At 34.9% G+C, this 16,748-nt stretch overlaps 1 protein-coding gene across 1 annotated transcript; it reads right to left on the bottom strand.

The window, feature by feature from the left end:
• Positions 1–12,968: 12,968 nt before the first annotated feature.
• LOC124227411 (olfactory receptor 2B11-like) lies at positions 12,969–13,913 on the bottom strand. Its single transcript, XM_046641399.1, has one exon. It carries the CDS (start codon positions 13,911–13,913, stop codon positions 12,969–12,971), a length of 945 nt encoding a protein of 314 aa, XP_046497355.1.
• Positions 13,914–16,748: the final 2,835 nt, after the last annotated feature.

Genomic DNA, 16,748 nt, shown 5'->3' with positions numbered 1-16,748 from the left:
TTGGATATTAACCCCTTATTGGGTATATGATTTGAAAATATCTTCTCCTAATTGGTAGATTGTCTTTCAGTTTGTTGATGGTTTCCTTTGCTGTACAGAAGCTTTTTAGTTTGATGTAGTCCCATTCATTCATTTCTTTCATTTCCCTTGACTGAGGAAACATTTTCAAAAAGATACTGCTAAGACCAATGTCAAAGGACATATTCCTTATGTTTTTTTCTAAGAGTTTTATGGTTTCAGGCCTTGCATTCAATTCTTTAATCCATTTTGAGTTAACTTTTACGTATGCTGTATGATAATCGTCTATTTTCATTTTTTTGCATGAGGCTGTCCAGTTTTCCCAACACGATTTACTGGATAGACTTTCCTTTCTCCATTGTATGTTCTTGGCTCCTTTGTCAAAAACTAGCTATCAATAAGAGTGTGGGTCTATTTCTGGGCTTTCAGTTCTGTTCCTTTGCTCTGTGTGTTTATGTTTCTGCCAGTATCATGCTGTTTTGATTACCATAGCTTTGTAGTATACTTTGAAATCAGGAAGTGTGATACGTGTAGCTTTGTTCTTTTTTCTCAGGTTTGCTTTGGTTTTCAGCATCTTTTGCTATTCCATAAAAATTTTAGGGTTCTTTGTTCTATTTCTGTGAAAAATGTCATTGGATTTTGATTGGGATTGCATTGAATCTGTGGATTGCTTTAGGTAATATCGACATTTTAACTATGTTAATTCTTCCAATCTGTGATCACAAAATATCTTTCCATTTCTTTGTGTCTTCTTCAATTTCTTTCAACAATGTCTTATAGTTTTAAACGTACAAGCCTTTCACCTCCCTGGTTAAATTTGTTCCTAAGTCTTTTATTCTTTTTTTTTTGTGATTGTAAATAGGATTTTTTTCTTTTTTTTGAGGAAGATTAGCCTCGAGCTAACTACTGCCAGTCCTCCTCTTCTTTGCTGAGGAAGCCTGGCCCTGAGCTAACATCCGTGCCCATCTTCCTCTACCTTATATTCGGGATGCGTACCACAGCATGGAGTACCAGGTGGTGCCATGTCCGCACCTGGGACCCGAACCGGCAAACCCGGGCCACCGAGAAGTGGAACATGCTAACTTAACCACTCTGCCACCGGGCCGGCCCGTGTATTCTTGACTTCTTTTTCTGCTAGTTTTTTGTTAGTGTATAGAAATGCAATTTATTTTTGTATGCTTATTTTGTGTCCTGCAACTTTACTATATTTATTTACTATTTCTAATAGTGTTTTTGTAGATTCTTTAGGGTTTTCTATATATAAAAGCACGTCATTCAAAAATAGTGACACTTTTACTTCTTCCTTTCTAATTTGGATGCATTTTATTTCTTTATCTTGCCTAAGCTCCATGGCTAGCACCTCCAATACTATGTTGAGTAAGAGTGGTGAGAGTGGGCATCCTTGTCTTGTTATTGTTCTTGGAGAGAGAGCTTTCAGTTTTTCACCATTGGGTATGATGTTAGCTGTGAGTTTGTCATACATGACCTTTATTATGTTGAGGTACTTTCTTCTGTACCCATTTATCAAGAGTTTTTATAAAAAATGATTAATAAATGTTGAAAAATGCCTTCTCTGCATCTAAGGAGATGATCATGTGATTTTTTTTTTTAAAGCAAACCTCTTTTTTTTTTTTTTTAAAGATTGGCACCTGACCTAACGTCTGTTGATGATCTTCTTTGTTATTTTTTCCTTCTTCTCTCCAAAGACCTCCAGTACATAATTGTATATATTTTAGTCACAGATCCTTCTGGCTCTGCTATGTGGGATGTCCCCTCAGCGTGACTTGATGGGTAATGCTGGGTGCATCCCCAGGATCTAGCCCAGTGAAACTTCTGGCTGCCAAAGTGGAGCATGAGAACTTAACTACTCCACCATGGGGCCAGTTCCAATCATGTGATTTTTAATCTTCATTTTGTTAATGTGGTGTATCACATTAATTGATTTGTGGATGTTGAATTATCCTCACATCTGTGGAATAAGTCTCACTTGATTGTGGTGTATAATCCTTTTAATGTAGTGTTGTATTCGATTTGTTACTATTTTTTTTGAGGATTTTTGCATCTGTGTTCATCAGCTATATTGGCCTCTAATTTCCCTTTTTTGTGTTGTCCTTGTCTGGTTTTGCTATCAGGGTAATGTTTGCTTCATAAAATGAGTTAGGAAATGTCCCTTCCTCTTTAACTTTTTTAGAAAATTTGAGAAGGATAGCTATTAAATCTTCTCATAATGTTTGGTAGAATTCACCAGAGAAGCTGACTGATCCTGGACTTTCGTTTTTTGTGAGGTTTTTGATTACTCTTTCAATCTCTTTACTAGTGATTGATCTACTCAGATTCTCTATGTCTTCTCCATTCAGTTTTTGGGACATTGTATGAACCTAAGAAGTTATCCGTTTCTTCTGTGTTACCCAATTTGTTTTTGTATAGCTTTTTGTAATATTCCCTTATAATCCTTTGTATTTCTGGGGTTTGCTTAACTTTTCAGAGAACTAAATCTTAGCTTTGTTGATCCTATTTATTGTCTTTTTAGGCTCTGTTTCACTTATTTCTGCTCTGATTTTTATTATTTCCTTTCTTCTACTGACTTTGGGTTTTGTTTGTTCTTCATTTTCTAGTTCTTTTAGGTGTAGTGTTTGTTTATTTTTCTCACTTGAGGTATGCTTGAATTACTATAAACTTCCCCCTTAGTACATCTTTTGCTGCATCTCATAGTTTTGGTATGTTGTGTTTTCACTTCTATTTGTCTCTAGGTATTTTTTGATTTCTCCTTTGATTTTTTCATTGATTCAATAGTCATTCAGTAGTATGTTATTTAGTCTTCACATATTTGTGACTTTTCCAGCTGTCTTCTTGTAGTTGATTTCTAATTTCATACAATTGTGGTTGGAATAGATGTTTGATATGGTTTCAATCTTCTTAAATTTATTGACGCTTGTTTTGTTTTCTAACATATGGTCTATCTTTGAGAATATTTGATGTGAACTTGAGAAGTATGTTTGTTCTGCTACTTTTGGATAGAATGTTCTCTATATATCTATTAAGTTCATCTAGTCCAGTGTTTCATTCAAAGCCAATGTTTTCCTGTTAACTTTCTGTTTGGATGATCTATCTGTGGATGTTAGTGGGGTAAAGTCCTGTTGATGTAAAATCCTCTCCTGTTATTGCCTTGCTGTCAATTTCACCTTTAGGTCTGTTAATAGTTGCTTTACATACTTTGATGCTCCTGTGTTAGTTGCATATAGATTAAAAAATGATATGTCTTCTTGATATATTTCCCTCTTTATCATTATATAATGTCCATTTTTGTCTCTTGTTATCTTTTTTGACTTAAAGTCTATTTTGTCTGTCTGTTATAAGTATGGCTACACCCAGTTTCTTTTGGTTGCCATTTTCTTGAAGTGTCATCTTCTGGCCCTTCACTTTGAGGCTATGTTTGTGTTTACAGATGAAATGGATTTCCTGGTGGCAGTATATTGTTGGCTCTTTTTTTGTAATCCATCCCTCCACTCTGTGTTTTTTGGTGGGTGAATTCAATCCATTTACATTTAGGCTGATTATTGATATATAAGGATGTAATACTGGCATTTTATCTTTTGTTTTCTGGTTGCTCTAGCTTAATATGATACGCCTAGGTGTAGGCTTTTTGGTTTTATACTGTTTGGAGATGTTTGAGCTTCGTGGATCTGTAGTTTCATATCTAGCATTAATTTTGGAAATTTCTCAGTCATTATTACTTAAAATATTTTTTCTCTTATTTTCTCTCTTTTCCTGTGATATTCCCATTATGGGTATGATATATTTTTCATAATTTTCTCATATTTCTTGAATTTTTTTTGTTTTTTTATTCTGGTTTTTCTTTCCTTTTCATTTTGGGAAGTTTATGTTGACATATCTTCAAGCTCAATGATTCTTTAGCCATTTCAGGTCTAGTGATGTACTTTTCAAAAGTATTCTTCACTTCTTTTAAAGTGTTTTTGATTTCTAGAATTTACTTTGATTCTTTATTAGAATTTCTATCTCTGTTTACATTTCCCATCTTTCATGGTGTCCAATTTTTCCATTAGAACTCTTAGCATATTAATCATAGTTATTTTAAATTCCTGGTCTGATAATTCCAAAAACTCTGCCATGTCTTAGTCTGGGTCTTATGGTTTCTCTTTTTCTTCAAATTGTGTTTTTTTTTGCCTTCAGTGTGTCTTATAATTATTTTTTTGAGGAGGGTTAGCCCTGAGCTAACATCTGCTGCCAATCCTTCTCTTTTTGCTGAGGAAGACTGGCCCTAAGCTAACATCTGTGCCCATCTTCCTCTACTTTATATGTGGGATGCCTACCACAGTGTGGCTTGACAAGCGGTGCCATGTCTTCACCCAGGATCTGATCCGGCGAATCTTGGGCTGCTAAAGCAGAATGTGTGACCTTAACCACTGCACTACCAGGCCGGCCCCATGCCTTATAATTTTTTGTTGAAAACTTGACATGATTTGCTGGGTAAAATGAATCTGGTACTAATTCCATGCAGGGTTTCTGCTCCTGGGCTTCTGCTTTGGTAAGCTGCAATTCTCTGTATTCACCTGTCTCTCATTTTTGAGGCAGCAATTTTCATGGTGACCTCATTCTCTAATGTACCTAAGAAAAATTAATTTTAAATTTGTTAAGTTTTTCTTCTTGTGAGCATGGGAATAACAACTTCCAAACTTCTTACTTGTTTGTACTAGAAACTGGAATTCCAATCTTTGCCTTTTGATTGATGTATTTAATTCATTGACATATAATTTAATTAATTGCTGATTACTTAGGATTCACAACTGTCATTTTAGTATGTTTTCCATATGTCTTTTGACATTTTTGTTACTATAGAAAGAAAAGAGAGTTAAAAACAAATAATATATTTATATTGTCTATTATATTTACATATGTATTTACCTACATATTTGTTCATCTGGATTCAAATTACTGTCTACTGTCATTTCATATTATCCTGAAGGACTTCCCTTAATATTTCTTGTAGGCAGGTATGCTAATGATAAATTCTTGACTTCGTTTATGTGGAAGTGTCTTAATTCTCCTCCAGTTTAAAAGGATAGTTTTTCTGACTGTAGATTTCCTGGTTGACATTTTTTTCTCTCAGTACATAAATACGTCTACCTACCATATTCTAATTTCTACAGTTTTTGATAAGAAATTAGTTTTAAATTATAGTGAGGATCTCTTTTATGTAAGGAGTCACTTCTCTTATTGCATACAAGATCCCCTCTTTCTTTAGCTTCCTCAGTTTATGATGGATCTTTTGAGTTTATCTTACTTGGAGTTTGTTGTACTTCTTTAATGTGTAGATTAACATTTTTTCTTTACAGTTGGGAAGTTTTCAGCCATTATTTCTTCAAATATTTTTTATGACACTTCCCCTTTCTCCATTCCTTCTGGAACTGCCATTATGTGTACGTTGGTATGCTTGGTGATATCTCACATTTCTGTAGGTTGGGTTCATTTTTCTTTATTCTTTTTTCTTTGTGTTATTCAGAATAAATAATATCAATTGACTTATCTTTAAGTTTGTTGATTCTTTCTTCTGCTTGCTCAAATGTGCTGTTGAGCTCCCATACTGATTTTTTTAACTTCAAATTTTGTAATTTTCAACTCCAGAACTCAGATTTTTTAAAAAAAATTAATTTCTATCTGCTTATTGGTATTCTCTATTTAGTAAAACATAGTTCTCATACTTTCTTTCTGTTCTTTAGACATGGTTTTCTTTAGTTATTTGAATCTATTTAAAAAAACAGCTGGTTAAACTCTTTGTCTAGTAAACCCAATGTCTGGACTATACTTTCTTGTTTCTTTGTCTGTCTCATAATTTTATGTTGAAAAATAGGTATTTTAAATATTATAAATGGTAACTCTGGAAATTGTATTCTCTTCATCTCACCAGGGTTTTTTGTTGTTGCTGCTTGCTGTTGTAGTTGCTGTTTGTTTGTTTAGTGACATCTTGGAACTAACTCTAAGTGTGTATTCTTTGCGGTTTGTGACCAGTGAAATTCTTACTCAGGTATCTTAGTGGACAACTAATGCTTAGAGATTTCCTTAAATGCCTGGACTAATAAACCTTCTGTCTTTGTTCAAGATATCTGTGTGTGTATTGGGGCATGACTTCAACACTGGGTCAGGAAGATTGCATCTCTGCCTTAGCCTCCACTTACTTCTTGCACAGATCTTCAAGTTCAGCCAGAGATGAGAATTCAGGTTCTTCTCAGGTCTTTTCTGAGCATCCTCAGAGCCCAATATATTCCCACATTGCTATGCATGTGTGTGATCTTCTCAATTCCTAAGCATTTGTCAAAGATTTTCAAAGCCCCATATGGACATCTTATTCCTTAGAGTTTTATTTTAAGCTTTTTAATAATTTATGGTTTATCCCAACTATTATCCATTGCCTTAGTCTGAAAGAAAGTTAAAGCAGTCATTAGTAATTATTTCCAACAAACATCCACTAGGGAAAATGCTTTTTGACTGATCAAGCTGGGGGTCAAGTCATAGACAGATGGCCTCTTATACGTAGTCTTCAAGAAATCCCCTGTCAGGTAAAATAATGACATAAGTACATAAATTTATGAATATATATGCGTAAAAGTTATATAAAATCTTTCACTATGTAGTTAACTTTCTTTACATTCTCTTTGTTGTATTCTTTTGATGATTAGGAAGATATTTTTATGGTTGTGTTTATATCCATTTCTTTTTATAGGCAATATCTATTGGTTTTGTAGGATGAGCACTATTGAAATTAGTTAATAACCTATTCTTCTTTTCCTTTCCCCAGCATCCATTTCAAAATGATAGACAATTTATATAAAACATTTGAGAGATCTAAGTATTGTTATCCTCCCCAGAGAGGATTTACTTTTGCTTCTGGTAGGTAGTTAAAGGAGAAACAAATCACCTTAATTGTGAATGGGATGGATGGAGCTGTCTCATACGTTGCTGATAGGAATGTAGAATGATGCAACCAGTGTTTGGTGGTTTCTCAAAAGGTTAGCCATACACTACCTCATCTCCTATTCATTCAATAAGTAAGTATTTGCTCAAAATAAATGAAAATATTTGCTAAAACGAGGACTTGTACCTAAATAGTCAAAGTAATTTTATTCAAAATAGCCCCAAATCTGGAAACAATACAAATATCTGTCAACAAATATAATGGATACACTATAGTATGTATATATAATGGAACACTGCACTGCTAGTAATGAAAAGGAACAAACTATTGACATAAGCACCATTTTGGATGAATATCAAAATCTTTTTGCTGAATAAAAAAACAGACTTACGAGAATACACACACTATGATTCCATTTATAGGAAATTCAAGAAAATGCAAACTAATCAATAATGACTTAAAGTAGATTAGTCGTTGCCTGAGTCTGAGGTTGGAGTGAATGATGGTCTGTTAAGAGGTACAAAGAGTTTTGAGGGGAGTGATGAAAATGTTATGCATCTTAATTGTGGTGTTGGTTTCACTATATACAACTGTAAAAACATTGAATTGTACACTTTAAATGGTTGTAGTTTATTCTATATAATTTCAATAAAGCTGATTATACAATCTGGGTTTCCGTCTTTTTTAGGGCTTGTCTATATTCAGTTTATGCTTACTTTTAGGCTGCAGCCCTTCAGTCATTCTAGCTGAAAGTCTTGGATATTTAGAAGGGCCATACTTTCCATGTTTTATCTCCCTGGTACTTTGAGAAAATGAAAGTCCTTTTTCTTAGACTGCTAGATACCACTTTCTGTTCTGATGCATGGCTGATACAAAAAACATGACAAATGTCTTGATAAGTGGTGATACATATCAGATTCACTTCTCTGTGTGTCACTTCTACTTGGAATTTTAACTTCTTAATCTGGCTTCCTTGGTCACTCTGAATTCCCATTTTTGTTTCCTTAGGCTTGTGTGGTTACTCCAAATCCTTCTCATCTTCTTTGTCACTTAAATGCCAATTTTTACCTAGTTTCTTAACCTCTTTGTCATGCGCTTTTTAAGAATTGGCAAATTTCCTGAAAGGACAGGTGATTTAAAAAGTTGGTCTCTCCTCAGTGTCTCTCCCTTCTCTCTGGAATTTCGGCCCCTCAAGTCCTGGCTACCTTGGTGTCTCTAATTCCTTTTCATGTATTTTACAAAATATTATACAGATTTTCTAGTCATTCTCTTTTATGTACTTTAGCTAGGTTTTCTAAATATTCTTGGGGGAGCGATGGTCTGATATAAGTTAATATATCATTCAAACTGTGTCTTTGGATGCACTTAAGATATCACCTTCATTTTTAGAATTCAAGAAGTTCAAAAGGATATGTCCAAGGTCTACTACTTTTCCTCTGTTAGCTATGATCTAGCGTGGTAGTCATTTTAATATTTGGACCCAAGTAACTACTTCTAACTTAGGAATTTTTTTCCTACTATTTGTTTAATTATTACTCCTCCATTTGTTACTTTAATTCAACTACCACTCCTGTTGTGCACAATTGGTTTTATGTTCCTATTCTCTGTATCCTATATTTTATCACATAGTTTCTCATAGTTTTATTTTTGCTTTCGCTTTGTTTTAAGGTATTTCTTACGTTTGCTTATCCAGGATGATAACTTGGTTACCAACAGTAACTATTTAGTTCTCAGTTTCTTTGTATTGTCATGAGCAGCATAACAACACTTCAGTCAATGCCAAACAGAATAAGATCAGTTCCATAAGATTAGTACCATATAGCCTAGGTGTATAGTAGGCTATACCATCTAGGCTTGTGTAAGTATACTTTATAATGTTCACACAATGATAAAATTGCCTAATGACACATCCCTCAGAACTTCTTCCCATCGTTAAGCGATGCATGACTGTAGCATATTTTAATTTTAGAAAAACATTTTTTTGAAATTGTTTGCTAATAAGTGGGAGTTTCACTACTGACTGAAGTACTTACCTGACTTTCACATAACATTTACTTCACAGGAAGCCACCTCTTTTAAAGATTTTATTTTTTCCCCTTTTTTCTCCCCAAAGCCCCCGAGTACATAGTTGTGCATTTTTAGTTGTGGGTCCTTCTAGTTGTGGCATGTGGGATGCCGCCTCAGCATGGCTTGACAAGCAGTGCCATGTCTGCGCCCAGGACTCAAACCAGAGAAACCCTAGGCCACTGAAGCAGAGAGAGCGAACTTAACCACTCGGACACAGGGCGGGCCCCAGAAGCCACCTCTTTTAGATGTTCAAATTGGTCTTGTTGCATTTGCTTTGGCATGTACTAAGAATTTTGGTTTTTATTTTTGCCACTTACAGGTTTGTATCTCTTTCTTTTAAGCTTGGAGCATCTAGAATTCTTCACACTTTTGGCAAGAATTGTATCCTATTCTTGTTTTGCAATATACATTTTTCCATTAATCAGAACATGATTGACTTCTGTCTCTAGTGGATATCTCAAAATGTTTTTTCCTGTGATGGCCCTAACTAACTTTAGGTGCACAACATACTTTACTGAGAAAGTTTTCAAAACTAGTTTTCTGGGCTGGCCCCGTGGCCGAGTGGTTAAGTTCGCGTTCTCTGCTGCCGGCGGCCCAGTGTTTCGTTGGTTCGAATCCTGGGTGCGGACATGGCACTGCTCATCAAACCACGCTGAGGCAGCATCCCACATGCCACAACTAGAAGGACCCACAACGAAGAATATACAACTATGTACCGGGGGGCTTTGGGGAGAAAAAGGAAAAAAAAACTTTAAAACAAACAAACAAACAAACAAAAAAACTAGTTTTCTGGGGTCAGTCCCATGGCTGAGTGGTTAAGTTCACACGTTCTGGTGGGCCAGGGTTTCGCCACTTTGGATCCTGGGCACAGACATGGCACCGCTCATTAAGCCACCCTGAGGTGATGTCCCACGTAGCGCAACCAGAGGCATTCACAACTAGAATACACAACTATGTACTGAGGGGTTTTGGGGAGAAGAACAAGAAGAAAGATTTGCAACACTTGTTAGCTCAGTTGCCAATCTTTAAAAAAAACAAACTAGTTTTCTGTACTTGATTTTCTTCAAGATTCTGATATAGGAGGTCTGCAGTAGAGTCAAGTTTGTGATTTTTACAAACTTGATAAGAGTCTGGTATGTATCCAGGGTGAACAGCAGCCCTCTAGGAAGCTGGACTCAGTATATCAAATGCGCCTATACATGCGACAACTTGTCACATGGAGACACTTTTTAAACATCCATTATAGAAATGTCTTTCAATATATTTGCTGATAAATAATTTATATAGATATGAATATTGACATTTGTATAAATTTCATCTAAAATCATGTACCATCTCTTTATTTTATTATTTTAGCTACGTATTAAAGAGTTACCTTTTTAAGAGAAAGTATATTCAGTAAAAAAGGAAACCTATTATTCATTTTTTTAAAATTTTATTTATTTATTTTTCCTTTTTCTCCCCAAAGCCCCCAGGTACATAGTTGTGTATTCTTAGTTGTGGGTCCTTCTAGTTGTGGTATGTGGGATGCCTCCTCAGCGTGGCTCGACGAGCGGTGCCATGTCCTCGCCCAGGATTCGAACCGACAAAACCCTGGGCCACCTGCAGCGGAGCATGTGAAGTTATCCACTCAGCCACGGGGCCGGCCCCCCTATTATTCATTTTATTGCTTAAACTAAGGTGCAGTAACTAAGTTATCATCTCCTATATGGCAGCTGCTATTTATATATACTTATATACTTATATATAAATATATATACCATAATTAAGATGAAATAAGTAGTCTAATAAGTACTGTTGCAAACGCACTAACTGCCTGCAAAAATTATATCCTAGAGGAATAAATAATATTGAGATTTCAAACACCTGGGAAGATATGGAGGGATATTATGGGCAGCTTTCTCTCAATATCCCACAAATCTTTTATAAGAGACTGTTTATTCATCCAGCCCAAAAGTAAGATTTTCTGCTTCCCTTCGGCTCATCTACACTCTGTGTTCCAATTCTGAGATTCAGAGTTTTCCAATCAGTTATTTCCCAAACTTTATGTTATTTATATTTCCTAAGCTATATGTTATTTCTTCTCAAAAAGAAGCCAATAAAATCAAAATAAAAGGTGTTTGGGAAGTGTTTTATTAAAAATGGTTTAACAGTTTACTTTGAAGTTATCAAACATTTAATATGTTAAATTTTTTTCTAAAATTCTAAAGCTTCAAGAATAATATATGGCTCCTTCCACATTTGTTTTTTTTTTTAAAGATTTTATTTTTTCCTTTTTCTCCCCAAAGCCCCCCGGTACATAGTTGTGTATTCTTCGTTGTGGGTTCCTCTAGTTGTGGCATGTGGGACGCTGCCTCAGCGTGGTCTGACGAGCAGTGCCATGTCCGCGCCCAGGATTCGAACCACGAAACACTGGGCCGCCTGCAGCGGAGCGCGCGAACTTAACCACTCGGCCACGGGGCCAGCCCCCCACATTTGTTTGAATATGAATTACTTTCTTTTTTTTAACCACTGTTAAGATTTACTGGAGCAGCATCAGAAGATAGTTTGAAAAATATTGCCTTCAACATCAGCTACTAACCTCTTCTTTAAATTCATCATTTAGTACATGACGCATTTTTGCATGAGACTGTGATACAGGTTTTAACAGTAGGCAATGAGGACAGTAGGTAATACTTTTCATTCATTTAAAAAAATAATCATCGAAAGCCTATTCTATAGCATTTATTGTACTGACTACTCAGGTTACCAAGTGAGAAAAAAAGACCTCATGGTATTTTTGGAGAGAGAAGTGATCATCTAAAGGAACGTAAAGTTTCAAGTGTGGTCAGTACTATGAAGGAGGTGTACATAGTGAGATGAGAAGACCTAGTCCTTAACACACTTACAGCCATTCCAGGGAATCAGCTTATCTCGCAGAGAGTGATTTTCCTTGTCTCCTTCAAGAGCAAACTAGTGTCCTTCGCTTAAAGTCTACAAAGGAAAGTTTATTGCAAAGCACACAGCATAAACTGAAGAGTGAATACATTTATTTAATTAATTATTGAGTGTGATCAATATACTTAGTGTTATATTTGTACAATATGAGTCTATAGATTTTGTTCTCGCTATTTGGAAGTGAACAGTGCAAACACATCATGGTACCCAGGATGGGCAGATGTGTGAAGACCTTAGATCAATAGACTTAGTTGTTAGAAAAATAATTAAATATTTACCCTAAACACAAGTTAAAATATAAGAGTTTTGTAAAGGTAGGGAGTATAGAAGTATGAGAAAATGACAGATTTACAATGAGAAGAGTTGATATTATTAAGAATAGAATATCTTTCAGTCAAATGTCCCAATAGGAAGGAATCTCGCTGAGACCTATGGGAAAGAGATAGTCAGACATTATTTTGGCATTATCTTGTTTATAAAGATTCAGAGAGTGAATATGTGGTTGAGAGGGTTGGTTATAGAATATAAGATATTAACCCATCTGGTCTTGCTGGTAATTCATAAAAAGAATTGATTTGCAAATGAAATATTAACCCCTTACATCATATCCATAATAAGAAAAAGGTAAACTGCAGTCCATCTTACTTGTATTGTTCTTCAAATTGTCACATAAAAGGGTAGGGTTTGGGTTTTTTAATCTGACTGTAAATAATCAATAAGCATTTATATATTGCTCACTTTTCATATTCCTACGGTAGAATCTTTAGATAGACACAGGAAATTAATGACACGATCCTCACTCTCTTGCAAATTGCAGACAAACTGAGTCTTAGGATTCACACTTTGAAGTGATAACCAATAAACTACAGCAGTGCGTTAAGTAAACATATACGTAGATAGAGTAGCCACAAAAGAATGCTAACAGTTTTGGAGGAGGTTAAATCCAGAGGTGATTTTAGAGTAGGGGATCTTCTGAGTGCTATATGGAGAGTGTGGAGTATAAAAATAGCTATGTTTATTCTCTTCCCTGATGGTACAATGAGACAAGAAGCCTCCTCATTGCCCCTTTCATGTCCTTGTTTCTCAAAGTATAGATAAAAGGGTTAAGCATAGGAGTCACCAAACTGTAGAACAGGGACATGAGTTTGTTCTTGTCCTGGGAGTTAGTAGCAGAAGGTTGTACATACATGCTAATTACTGGCCCATAGAAGAGAGATACAACAATAACATGAGAACCACATGTGTTAAAGGCCTTCTTCTTTCCCTCTGAGGACCGAATTCTGAGCACTGTTGCCACAATGAACCCATAGGAAACAAGGATAAGTAACAAGGGAACCAGGGAATAGAATGCCCCCACAATGGAGAGCATAGCTACATTGAATGTGGTGTCAACACATGACATCTTGATCATCACTGGAACCTCACACAGGAAGTCATCTACCTTGTTGTTACCACAGAGTGGCAGCTGGATGGTGAGGGATGACTGAAGCAAGGAGTTAGCCAAACCACTTAGCCACGCCACGGCCACTAGGAAGATGCAGAGTTGCTGGTGCATAATAGCTGAGTACCTCAAGGGCTTGCAGATGGCCATGTAACGATCCAAGGACATCACAGCTAAAAGGATGCATTCGGTGGCCCCCAGGAAGTGAAACATATAAAACTGGGTCACACAGCCTCCATAGCTGATAGACTTATCTGTGCCCCAGAGATTCAGCAGCAGCTGAGGAATGGTGGTCGTGGTAAAACACAGGTCCAGGAAGGAGAGGTTGGAAAGGAAGAAGTACATAGGGCTGTCAAGATGAGGATCCACCCTGGATATTACAATAATTGAGATGTTTCCCACTAGTGTGCAGATGTAAGCAACAAGCACGATTATGAAGAGTGGCATTTCCAACCAGGGATGGTCATAGAAACCCAAGAGAATGAAAACCTTTGGAGAACTTGCATTGCTTGGATTCATGACTGTTGTTGATCTTGTTGGTGGATTCAAGGCAAAGTGAAGACATATTTCAGTATTGAATTTTCTTGATGGTTAATTTATTCATTGAATTAAAGTGAATTATGAAGCGATTTTCTCTGTGGTGTAACTCCAGTGAAGTGGTCTGATACTTGCAAGCATGAAAAATGTCTAAATGCCAATAATTATAATTTAAATTTAAATTATAATTTTGTAGTGCTTCTAAAAGAAAGACTGACAAATCTGTATATTTTACCTAAGAAATGCAATATAGTAAATTTTTTGTAGAATAATGATTACGTAAAGGGAAACTCACGATTGCTGTTATATTAGAGAAAAGAATAAAATGGAGGAATGGTTAGCGCTTTCCACACAGTGAGTTATAATCTGTCATACATTTAATGGTTATATGCTATTTATGGATTTATTGTATTTGATTCCTTTACAAGTGTGAGTTTATGTGTATGTGTGTGACTTGGGTTATAATGTAAAATATATATCTTGTAATAGGCAACAGTAAAAAGTTTGAAAAACACTGGTGCAGTAGAAAAGAAAACAAGATATGAAATCAGAAAACCTGGATCCAGTCCACTGCTAATAACACATACACCAAAAGGTATGCCTTGCTTAAACATTTGGAACCTCCCTTATCTTACTTTGTTGTGCTGTAAGGATTAATTAATCCAATACGTGTGACCACATTTTATTAAGTGTAATCATTAATGTTGGGTTAGTTATTTTTCAAGAAATACAGTGCTCAGTTTGCAAGTGTATATCTGCTGATAGATTTTTCAGGTTGTATCCAAATATTAACAGTGTACTTATCCCCCCATAAGAAGTCTCATGGGGATTGCATTTTCATCCCTTTCATTTCCCAGAATTACTATACTTAGCTTGATCTGACGTTAACAATTTTAAGATTTGTATGCCAGTGCACATATATTTTAATTAATGCAAATGCCCACTAATGCAAATTGTATCCCTATATATTTTTTAAATAGACATAATTCAGTGTTTTAAGTTATAATGATGATATATTATCATTAACACTTTCTCTTTAGTCTGCAAATTTGTATAAAGAGGTCACAACACTCCTGGTGTTGTACAAAAAGATAAAATCAATCAAGCTAAACAGATCACTCCCACCCACATATAACACCTACCTTAAATTAGTGTTGATATTCAATGGTAGTATTTCCTTTTCTTGCAAAAAAAATTACACCGATAATTCCACCAGAATTAAATGTTAATTAGATATAAGGATTGAATATTCTCTGTTCAGTGGCTTTGTGTCTTATCATAGGTTCTTAATATTATTTGTTTATTTGATTTGAAAGATCCTCACTATGTTTAGATGTATAAACCTATTTTATTCTAAAATACTAGTTGTTAAGGAATGGTTCTCATTCTTTATATAAAGCTGTGGGACATTTTCTCCAGACAGATAACAAACCTCAGTGGAAAATCCTTGGCAAGAAACACTACAGAAATTCCCTAGTGGGTATGCTACCTTCTAATTTTCTTCTTGCTACAATAAAATAAAAGGATAAATTTTATTTCCTAGTTATGGAAAATAGACTCAAGACTACAAGAATCCTAGAAAACTCAATTTACCTCAATAATATCACCTATAATTTTCCTGAATATCAGAGAAAATTTAAGACAATTATTTTTTATGCCAAGATACAATTTTGTTTTTTAAATATTTTTCTCAGGATATTATTTCTTGAGATTCTTGTTATTTTAAAAATCTTCATTCTACAGAGAAAGAAGAAGGAATCATCTTCTAATGTATTTTTAAAGGAACCAAGAGGCTCTGGTTTTCAAATATTTCTCCCACAATCGCCTAGCACAGTGTAAACTTTTTACCTGACCTAACATTGATTATGTTAAAGTTCCTCATTTGTTTTAAACAATAAAAATATTGTGTCAAGAAGAAATTAATATACATTGTTTCCTTACTTCATTCAATCAGTAAACATTTGTTGAGTGCCCACTATATGTCAGTCACTTTTCGGGATGCTTCAAATATAACAGTGAAAAATGACAAACAAAAATTTGCTATAATGAAACTTTTATTGTAAAAGAAAAATAATAGATTGTACTTATTCTCAGTGCCTCAATAAATTCACTTCAGAATGATTGAAATTAACTAATTCATATAGTGCAAATGGATGTGTGGCAAAAATAAGCTTTGCATTGATTGGTTTTTAACGTGGAGCCTATAAGTTTGAAAATGTGGGTTCTGAAGACTTTTGACTTTGGATTTCTTTTTTATTGTCCAGCTTTATTGAGTTATAATTGACAAATAACATTGTGTAAGTTTAAGGTATACAATGTGATGATTTAATATACATATATATTGTGAAATGATTACCACATTAAGCTTAGTTAAAATATCCATCACCTCACATAGCTACATTTTTTTGTGGTGAGAACATTTAATATCTGCTCTCTTAGCAAACTTCAAGTATACTGTACAATATTGTTCACTACAGTCACCATGCTGTACCTTAGATCATCAAAACTCATTCATCTTATAACTGAAAGTTTGTAATCTTTGACCAACATGTCCCCATTTCTCCCACATCCCATCCCCTGGTAGCCATCAGTATACTCTCTGATTCAAGTATTTCAATGAGGTCAATGTTTTAGAAAAGTAAGATCATGCAGTATCTGTCTTCCTCTGACTTTTTTCACATAGCATAATACCCTCAAGTTTCATCTATATTTTTGCAAATGGCAGGATTTTCTTCTTTTTTAGGGCTGAATAATATTCCATTATCTACATATATATACACACATATCTATGTATATATCACATTTTCTTCATCCATT

This window comes from Equus quagga, chromosome 15, assembly GCF_021613505.1.
Source record: "Equus quagga isolate Etosha38 chromosome 15, UCLA_HA_Equagga_1.0, whole genome shotgun sequence".
In the NCBI taxonomy this organism is placed as follows: Eukaryota; Metazoa; Chordata; class Mammalia; order Perissodactyla; family Equidae; genus Equus; species Equus quagga.
The sequence above is the reverse complement of the archived record's forward strand: the minus strand, read 5'-3'. Positions and strand labels throughout refer to the sequence as shown.